Source organism: Pan troglodytes, chromosome X, assembly GCF_028858775.2.
Source record: "Pan troglodytes isolate AG18354 chromosome X, NHGRI_mPanTro3-v2.0_pri, whole genome shotgun sequence".
Classification (NCBI taxonomy): Eukaryota; Metazoa; Chordata; class Mammalia; order Primates; family Hominidae; genus Pan; species Pan troglodytes.
Genome location: NC_072421.2, coordinates 69,458,563 through 69,467,621, shown reverse-complemented (window position 1 = coordinate 69,467,621; position 9,059 = coordinate 69,458,563). Strand labels below are relative to the sequence as shown.

The 9,059-nt window shown below is 59.2% G+C and overlaps 2 protein-coding genes across 5 annotated transcripts; one reads left to right on the top strand and one right to left on the bottom strand.

The window, feature by feature from the left end:
* Positions 1-207: 207 nt before the first annotated feature.
* LOC100612947 (uncharacterized protein CXorf49) lies at positions 208-4,341 on the bottom strand. Of its 3 annotated transcripts, none has more exons than XR_001714113.2 (6): positions 2,696-4,341; positions 2,020-2,176; positions 1,401-1,477; positions 832-1,123; positions 487-528; positions 208-381 (listed from the first exon to the last, which is right to left on the bottom strand). XR_001714113.2 is itself a non-coding variant. In XM_016943994.3 (6 exons), exons 1-5 carry the CDS (start codon positions 3,929-3,931, stop codon positions 488-490), a joined length of 1,557 nt encoding a protein of 518 aa, XP_016799483.1. In that variant the 5' UTR covers positions 3,932-4,341; the 3' UTR covers positions 208-381; position 487. The 3 variants fall into 3 exon arrangements, 1 of the variants encoding a protein (XP_016799483.1); XM_016943994.3 differs by having other exon boundaries at positions 1,078-1,123; XR_001714112.3 differs by having other exon boundaries at positions 487-1,123.
* Positions 4,342-4,681: 340 nt separating this feature from the next.
* Positions 4,682-8,732, top strand: LOC465705 (uncharacterized protein CXorf49-like). Of its 2 annotated transcripts, XM_054677063.2 has the most exons (6): positions 4,682-6,178; positions 6,765-6,921; positions 7,461-7,537; positions 7,820-7,865; positions 8,411-8,452; positions 8,559-8,732. In XM_054677063.2, exons 1-5 carry the CDS (start codon positions 4,967-4,969, stop codon positions 8,449-8,451), a joined length of 1,533 nt encoding a protein of 510 aa, XP_054533038.1. In that variant the 5' UTR covers positions 4,682-4,966; the 3' UTR covers position 8,452; positions 8,559-8,732. The 2 variants fall into 2 exon arrangements, with proteins under 2 accessions (XP_054533038.1, XP_016799485.1); XM_016943996.3 differs by lacking the exon at positions 7,820-7,865.
* The last annotated feature ends 327 nt before the right edge of the window (positions 8,733-9,059 follow it).

Here is a 9,059-nt window from a genome sequence, read left to right as displayed (position 1 = left end):
AAAATGCTCCTGTGGCAGGGCAGGGCCCCCACAGCACCTACACCCAGGCACTATGGTGACTGCAGGGCTGCTGCTCAGAGGCCGGCCCAGGTGCCCTACAGGGAGAGGGTCCACCACAGAGCGTTCTTCAAGCGCCAGGGAACACAGCAACACCCCGCACCCCCCAACACTCCCTACAATCGCAGAGAGGGCAGACCACAGACCACAGAATATGAGAACAACTTTATTTCACACTGCTTTGAACTGTGTTGGGAAGGGGGCAAATGCAGCGGAAGAGAGGAAGCCCTGGCTGAACAGGATATGGAGGGAACCCGCTTAGCTGCAGCTCCGGAGCTCCAAAGGTAGCAGCTGCTCATCTTGTAGGAAGATGCTGGCTCCAACCTGTGAAACAGAGCAGCTCAGGGACGGGCCCCCAGCCAGGGCGAGCCCACAGCCCTTCTAAGCTACTGGGACTGTGGAAAGGGACATGACGTGTGCAACACTCACTTCACAAGTCCTGGAACTTGTCAGTGAGGAACTGCATGGCCGCTGAAACAGAGAGACAGAACTGGGCACTCCAGACCCAGGGAAACAGAAACCCACGCCCTGCCCCCGTGGGGAACAACCTAGCCCTGCAACCAGAAACCCCACCAGCCCTGGGACTGACTCATCCACCCGTCACCTGAATTAAATGTGGAAATGCCTTCTAAGCGGGAAAGTGGTTCTCAGGTGTTGGGCCATCCCAGAACCATTCAGAACATGTTTCAAAGACAGATAAGCCAGCCAGCAAGCAAACACCATACAAGCAGTACCAGGCAGCAGTTAAAGGAAAACACATAAGGTATCTCTAACCGTCCTAAGAGAAGATCTCTGGGACTTGTAGACAAAGTGTACACGGAGTTCAGACGACACATTGCTGTCTGTGCACACCCCTAGCTGAAAAGGCACAGAAGGCTCCAGGGCCAGGCCTGCTTGGTTCTCTTCCCCAGAGGAAGTCAGTCCCAGTGACAGCACCTATACCTGCAGTCCACCCCCACCACCGGCACCTGCAGAACGACACCACTGTCCATCCCTGCCCCAGCCAGTGCTCCATCATACCTAGTTGGTCTCTAAGGTCTTCAATTTCCCTCTGCAGCAAGATGCACTAGCCCAGGAGACACCAGTGGAAAAGAAATGGTTAGTCAATTCTGGCTTCCTTTCTCCCCGTTCTCCCTCTCTCCCCTAGCCCTTATAGCCCCCATAGCCTGCAGCCCAGTGGTGAGGTGGATTGGCACAAAACCCTCAGTGGAAAGGAGGCACTCACTCTGCATGGGGTATGGTAGGCAGAGGGGATTGGGGAGACACCGAAATTAGTTTAACCTGGACATGGATCCCACCATCTAGTGTGGACCTCTATTTCTAGGAGCCACACAAAGCATTACCCGAGGACAGCCCTGGGCTCCCGGGGGCTGCTGCTGCCTTTCCGGTCTTGGGGGATGGACAGGTGGCTGCCAGTCACCTGAAAGAGAACACAAAATCCAGCTTCCAAGCCTCCCAGTGAGGTGGAAAGGGCGTAGCAGGGTCTAAAGTGAGGCACCATCACCCTCTGCTGGCAACATGTTGCCCCTGCTCTGCCTAGCATCTCCAACCCTCCCTCTGGGACTGTCTTCCCTGTTCTCCCTCGTGAGCCCATCTGCACCTGTGGCCCCCTAGCATTGTGACTCCAGGTTGGACTCCAGCAGTGCGGCAGCCACAGCCAGGCCCTGGGAGGGCCGGTATGGCTGAGCAGGACTTAACAGAAAAGGGCACAGTACTGCCGAAAGTCTCCTTCCAGAGTTGGAATGTGGGGCACTGCTCCAAATCGCCCCCCACCACACAAACCCCACTCAGAGAGGACAATGTGGCTTAAAGCCAGCCCCGTCGACACCCCATTTCCTGTGGGACAGCTACCTGGGTGGGCAGGGAAGCCTGGGAGCACAGCTAAGCCCCCAGAAGCGACAGAGCCAGAGGTTTCCCTCCCTACCCCTCTCCCCTCCACCCCATCAAACCCGCAAGACTCACCGGAGGGTGCATGGCATCTGGGCACCAGGCGTCTCAAGGTAAAGGCCGAGGGCTGTGAGGTTCCTAGTACTTGGGGAGCTCTGATGTTGGGATCACCACTGCTGTATTCTCCACGACGCATGGACAGAGAAATCAGCTCTGGCTTCTGTGTGGGAAGCTAAAACAGAAATTTCTGAGTCAGGCTGGCAGTGGGGACGGGCGGTGAGTACACATGGGGAGGGGTTGTGTTAAGGTGGAGACCCCAGACTAATCTTATTAACACTTTCTCCCTCAGTCCACCCCAAGACAGGAGGGCTTGCTTAACAGCTAGGGAAGGAGGAATTGGGAAGTTGATGAGTCTAGATGCCCAAGCTTTGCGCCCTGATCCAAACCAGCTGCCAGCCCTGCCTTCCATCCCAGCTCCTCTCTCAGGGAGGAGGCAGGACAACTGCAGAGTGTCCAGAGCCAGGCCTGGCACACACCAAGTGCTCCCTTTAATGTGTGCTCCTAAGAGGAGGACCCCAATCGGGCATCCTAGTGTCCCTGGGCTCCCGATGACAACCTGTGAGCAAGGGATAGAGAGGGCATGGGCAAAGAGGCGTGTGCTGGAAGAGAGGTGGGTGGGGGGAGACAGAGGAGAAAGAGGAAGAGGAGAGCAAGGAGGAGAAGGAGGAGTGCGCGAAGAGAACCTACTCACTTGGGCCCTTGGGACCTCATCTCTATTTGGGTCATTATCTTCTCTGGCCGCAGCCTGGGACTCCCTGGTCTTCCTTCCTGCAGGTTTCTTCCCAGGGCTGCTGTGCTTGGGCTCCTTGGGTCTCACGGACTTCCCCAGGAGCCCCACGCCAGACACTGGTGGGAAGCTAGCCGGATCAGGTGGAACTGCTGAAAGTCTCTGCCCCCAGGCAGGAAAGGCTCCCCGCAGGGCCAGTTCTGGTGCACCCTCTAGGGATTTCTTCTCCTGGGCCACCTTCCTTCCCAGAGTGCCCCGGGGTAGGGGCCCTCTAACGGCAGCTCCTGAGCAGCTGGGCCTGACCCCCCTCTTTCCCCACACCATGCTCTGCATTTTCTTCAAGGAAGGCACGTCCAGCTCTCCCACAGCCGGCCTCTCCACGACTGGGGTGAGTCTGCGGGGAGGAGAGGTCAGGAGAGGTCCCTGAACCTGAAGGTAACTCTCCCTGCGGTGGAAACTGGGGCGTCTGCAAGTGTCTCCTGGCTTCTTGGGGCTTCCGGGCTTGGCCTGGCTTCCTTCTTTGGTGCTAATGATCACCCTAATCACCGGTAAGTCGCTGCTCTCATCTGCGGAATCAGAGTCGTCAGTATTCAGCCTGGCGGGGCCTTCCGCGGAGGGCTGCTGGGGATCCACTTGGACGCTCAATCTGCTCTTCGAGCCCCTTTCTGGGTTCTCCCAGGCCGGTCCTGGCCCAGGAACACTGAGGTGGAGAGGGCGGGCAGAGGCCTGCTGCCATTCTCCAGGGCTGGGGCTCAGCGCACCTCTCCAACTGGGACCGACCTCCAGGTCCGCCCAGATGTCAGTGGACCCTTTGGCAGTGGCGCCTTCTGGGGACGGGTGTCCCTGGACGCTGGATGGCGGCATGATGGTGGCTGGCTCATCAGCCAGGTAGAAAGAGTAGTCCACACCACCCGCTTGGTCGTCGACCGGGGTGCCAGGCCGGCCTTCCTGGCCCCAGAGCACCACCCTTCCCTGCTCTATCAATTCACTCTCAGGCTCGAAGCTGAAGCTCTCGGGATCTGTGAACCCGCTCTCGCCCTTGCCCTTGCCCTTGCCACTGTGCTGCCCCCCCAAATTGAGGTCTCGGCCGTGGCCGTCACCCCGTGGGGCTCCCGGGCTGGCGGTGTGGGCGCCGGCCTGCTCGCCACCCTCTGGGCCTAAACCAGCCCTGCAAACGGACACTTCATCCGTGGAGCTCATGGCGCCCGCCAGTCTAGACAGCCAGGCTGTGGGGAGACAGTCGTCCTGGTAACAGTGGGAGAGGAGAGCCGAGCCCAGCCAAGCCCAGCCGAGGGGGCCACTCTCAGCTTTGAGCCTGAGAGCGAATTGATACAGCAGGGAAGGGTGGTGCTCTGGGGCCACAGGAACAGCAAGGCCTTTGGGACACCGCCACCCTCACCACAGTCTGCTCACGAGATGTCACTGACACCGCCTGGCTTCCGGGCTCCCTCAATGCCTGCGTCCTGCCTTCTCATTGTTCCATGCCTTCTCATTGGTCTGCCCATCGCCAATCAGCGTGCCCCTTGTTGGGCGTGGCTTCTGGGCTTTACCCAATTGGGAGGCAGACTCTTGGATTGCCCGGACGCCCGTAGTTTGGCTGGGTGGTTGTACTTGGGTCAGGTCTTGGGGCCAGGGCCCACTGGAGCTCTCCATCCACCTCTTTCTTCCTGTCCTGCTGCCTCTGGCCAGGCACCTACTTTCCAATGACAGCCACGTCTCTGAGCCCCAGTGTCCCATTGTAAGGCGGAAGTCAAGGGGAGAGCTGCCCCCAGCTCATCAGCTTGGGAGAATAAATGTCCTGATGCACGAGAAGCACCTGGCACACAGAGGAGCTATCATTAAAAAGTAGGTGCCCGGCCAGAGGGAGCAAGACAGAAAGAAAGAAGTGGATCGAGAGCTCCAGTGCACCCTGGCCCCAAGACCCGACCAGAGTGCATCCACCCAGTCAAATGGCGGGCAGCGGCACAAACCAAGAGCCTGTGTCCCTATTGGTTAAAGCCCAGAGGCTTCACCCAACAAAGGGGGCGCTGGTTGGTGGAGGGGGGACCAATGAGAAGGCTCGACACGGGTGTCGAAGGCGCGCGGAAGCCACCCGCTATCGGGAACACGTACTTCCACCTGCCGTGAGGGCCACGGTGTCCTGAAGGCCTTGTTGTTCCTGTCCCCTGGCCTGCTTGGCTGGGCTTGGTTGGGCTCGACCGTCTCCCCATAGGCCAGGGTGCCTGAACTGGCGCCATGAGCTCCCCCGATGAGGTGTCCGTTTGGGGGGCCGGTTTCGACCTGGAGGGTGGCGAGCAGGCTGGCACCTGCACAGTCAGCCCCGGAGCCCCACAGGGCCACAGCCGAGGACTCGATCTGGGGGCACTGCACAGCAGCAAGGGCGAGAGCAGGTTCACAGATCCCGAGGGCTTCAGCTTCGAGTCTGAGAGCGAATTGATAGAGCAGGGAAGGGTGGTGCTCTGGGGCCAGGAAGGCCGGCCTAGCACCCTGGTCGACGACCAAGGGGACGGTGTGGACTACTCGTCCTACCTGGTTGATGAGGCAGCCGCCATCATGCCACCGTCCAGCATCCAGGGACACCCGTTCCCTGAAGGCGCCACTACTGAAGGGTCCGCTGAAAACTGGGTGGACCTGGAGGTCGGTCCCAGTGGGAGAGGCATGCTGAGCCCCAGCCCTGGAGAATGGCAGCAGGCCTCTGCCGGCCCTCTCCACCTCAGTGTTCCTGAACCAGGCCGGGCCTGGAAGAACCCAGAAAGGGGCTCGAAGAGCAGATGGAGCGTCCGCGTGGACCCCCAGCAGCCCTCTGTAATAGGCCCCACCAGGATGTCTACCCACGACTCTGATTCCTCCAATGAGACCAGTGACTTACCACTGATGATGGGCATTCGCCACAAAGAAGGAAGCCAAGCCAAGTTCGGCAGCCACAAGAAGCCAGCAGACACATCCAGACACTCAAGCTTCCACTGCAAGGAGAGTTACTTGCCCGTGCCAGGCCGTTTCCTGACCTCTGCTCCCCGCGGACTCACTCCAGTCGTGGAGAGGCCGGCTGTGGGAGAGCTGGAGGACTCTCCCGGGAAGAAAATGCTGAGCAGGGCCTTGGGAAAGGTGGAGGCCAGGCCCAGCTGCTCAGGAGCTGCCACTGCAGGGGCCCTGCCCTGGGGCCCTTCTAAGAGGAAGATGGCCCAGGAGAAGTCTCTAGGGGGTGCCTCTCAACTGGCCCTATGGAGACCCTTTCCTGCCTGCGGAGAGAGACTCTCAGCCACTCCCCCAGGGCTGGCCACCTCCCAGCCATTGCCTGGTGTGCGGCCGCAGGGGATGTCCAAGAAACCCCAAAAGCCTAAGCACAGCAGCCCTGGGAAGAAACCAGCAGGAAGGAAGACCAGGGAGTCCCAGGCTGTGGCCAGAGAAGATAATGACCCAAATAGAGATGAGGTCCCAAGGGCCCAAGTAAGTAGGCCCTTCTCGCCCTCCTCTCCCTCTTCATCCTCCTCCTCCTCTGGTCTCCCCCCAGCCTCCTCTCTTCCAGCACACACCTGTTTACCCATGCCCCCTATGTCCCTTGCTCAAGGGTTGTTATCGGAAGGCCAGGGACACTAGAATGCCCAATCAGGGTCTTCGTTGTAGGGGCACACGTTAAAGGGAGTACTTGGTGTGTGACGGGCAAACCTCCGGACACTCTGCAGGGGTCCTGCCTCCTCCCCCAGAGAGGAGCTGGGATGGAAGGCAGGGCTGGCAGCTGGTTAGGTTGGGGTGATCCCTTAAAGTGTGGGCCGCAAACCTGGGGCATCTAGGCTCATCAACTTCCCGACTCCTCCTTACTTAGCTGTTGCCCGAGCCACCTGGAAGGGGGCCCAGGCTATCTCACTATCCCCAGTGTTTTCCCTGGCTGGGCTCTGCCTCCTGGCCTGGGGCTGACTGAGGGAGAAAGTGCTAATGAGATTAGGCTCTGGAGTCTCCATCTTACCACAACCCCTCCCATATGTACTCACTGCCCGCCCCCACCGCCAGCCCGACTCAGAAATTTCTGTTTTAGCTTCCCACACACAGGCCAGGACTGCCTCGCCTATCCATGCATCGTGGAGAATTCAGCAATAGCGACCCCAACATCAGAGCTCCCCAAGTTCCGGGGACTTCAGAGCCCTCTGCCTACAGCCTGGGAGGCCTCGTGCCCAGACGCCATGCACCCTCTGGTGAGTCTTGCGGGTTTGATAGGAGTGGAGGGGAGAGGGGTCGGGAGGGAAACCTCTGGCTCTGTCGCTTCTGGGGGCTCAGCCTTGTTCCCAGGCTTCCCTACCCATCCAGGCAGGTATCCCATGGGAAATGGGGTGTCGACAGGGCTGGCTTTAAGCCACATCATCCTCTCTGAGTGGGGTTTGTGTGGTGGGGGCGATTTGGAGCAGCGCTCCAAACTCCAACTCTGGAAGACTTTCGGCAGTACTGAGCCCTTTTCTGTTAAGTCCTGCTCAGCCACACTGGCCCTCCGAGGGCCTGGCTGTGGCTGCCCCACTGCTGGTGTCCAACCCGGAGTCACAACGCTAGGGGGCCACAGGTGCAGATGGGCTCATACTGGGGAACAGGGAAGACAGTCACAGAGGAAGGGTTGGAGATGCTGGGCAGAGCAGGGGCAACATATTGCCAGCAGAGGGTGATGGTGCCTCACTTTAGACCCTGCTAGGCCTTTTCCACCTCACTAGGCGGCTTGGAAGCTGGATTTTGTGTTCTCTTTCAGGTGACTGGCAGCCACCTGTCCGTCCCCCAAGACTGGAAAGGCAGCAGCAGCCCCCGGGAGCCCAGGGCTGTCCTCGGGTAATGTTTTGTGTGGCTCCTAGAAATCCAGGTCCACACTAGATGGTGGGATCTGTGTCTAGGTTAAACTGATAGCTGCATACCCCCCGACCCCCGCCTCCACCTTCTGCACCCCAGGGAGAGAGGGTGCCTCCTTTCCATTGAGGATTCTGTGCCAACCCACCTCGCCACTGGGCTGCAGGCTATGGGGGCTACTAAGGGCTGGGGGAGACAGGGAGGACAGGGAGAGAGGAGGCCAGAATTGACAAACCATTTATCTTCCTCTGGTGTCTCCTGGACTAGTGCATCCGGTTGCAGAGGGAAACTGAGGACCTTAGAGACCAACTAGGTATGAGGGAGCCCTGGCTGGGGCAGGGATGGACAGCGGTGTCTTTCTGCAGGTGCCGGGGGCAGGGTGGACTGTAGGTACAGGCGGCATCACTGGGACTGACTTTCCTTTGGGGAAGAGAACCAAGCAGGCCTGGCCCTGGAGCCTTCTGTGCCTTTCCAGCTAGGGGTGTGCACAGACAGCAATGTGTTGTCTGAACTCCATGTACACTTAGTCCACGAGTCCCAGAACTCTCCTCTTACGACGGTTAGAGATACCTCATGTGTTTTCCCTACAAGCCTGGTAGGGCTTGTATGGTGTTTGCTTGCTGGCTGGCTTATCTGTCTTTGAAACACGTTCTGAACGGTTCTGGGATGCCCCAGCACCTGAGAACCACTTTCCTGCTTAGAAGGCATTTCTACATTGAATTCAGGTGACGCGTGGGTGAGTCAGTCCCAGGGCTGGTGGGGTTTCTGGTTGCAGGGCTAGGTGGTTCCCCACCGGGGCAGGGCGTGGGTTTCTGTTTCCCTGGGTCTGGAGTGCCCATTTATGCCTCTCTCTTTCAGCGGCCATGCAGTTCCTCACTGACAAGTTCCAGGACCTTTGAAGTGAGTGTTGCACACACCATGCCCCTTTCCACAATCATGGTGCCTTAGGAGGGCTGTGGGCTGGCCCTGGCTGAGGGCCCGTCCCTGAGCCTACTCTGTTTCACAGGTTGGAGCCAGCATCTTCCTACAAGATGAACAGCTGCCACCTTTGGAGCTCCGGAGCTGCAGCCAAGCGGGTTCCCTCCATATCCTGTTCAGCCAGGGCTTCCTCTCTTCCGCTGCATTTGCCCCCTTCCCAACGCAGTTCAAAGCAATTTGAAATAAAGTCGTTCTCATATTCTGTGGTCTGTGGTCTGCCATCTCTGTGATTGTTGGGAGTGTTGGGGTGTGCCGGGTGTTGCTCCGTTCCCTGGTGCTGGAAGAACAGTTCCCCTGGGGCTCTGTGGTGGGCCCTCTCCCTGCGGGGCGCCTGGGCCCGCCTCTGAGCAGCAGCCCTGCACTCGGGCTCACCATAGTGCCCTGGGTCTAGGTGCTGCGGGGGCCCTGCCCAGCCACAGCAGCATTTCCTGCCTTTCTCCTACACGCCCTGCTCATGGTCCCTCCTCTTCTCCTCCCACTTTGGGGTGTCACAGGTCCCCTTCTTCAGTGCTTTTCTCCCTCTCCTTCA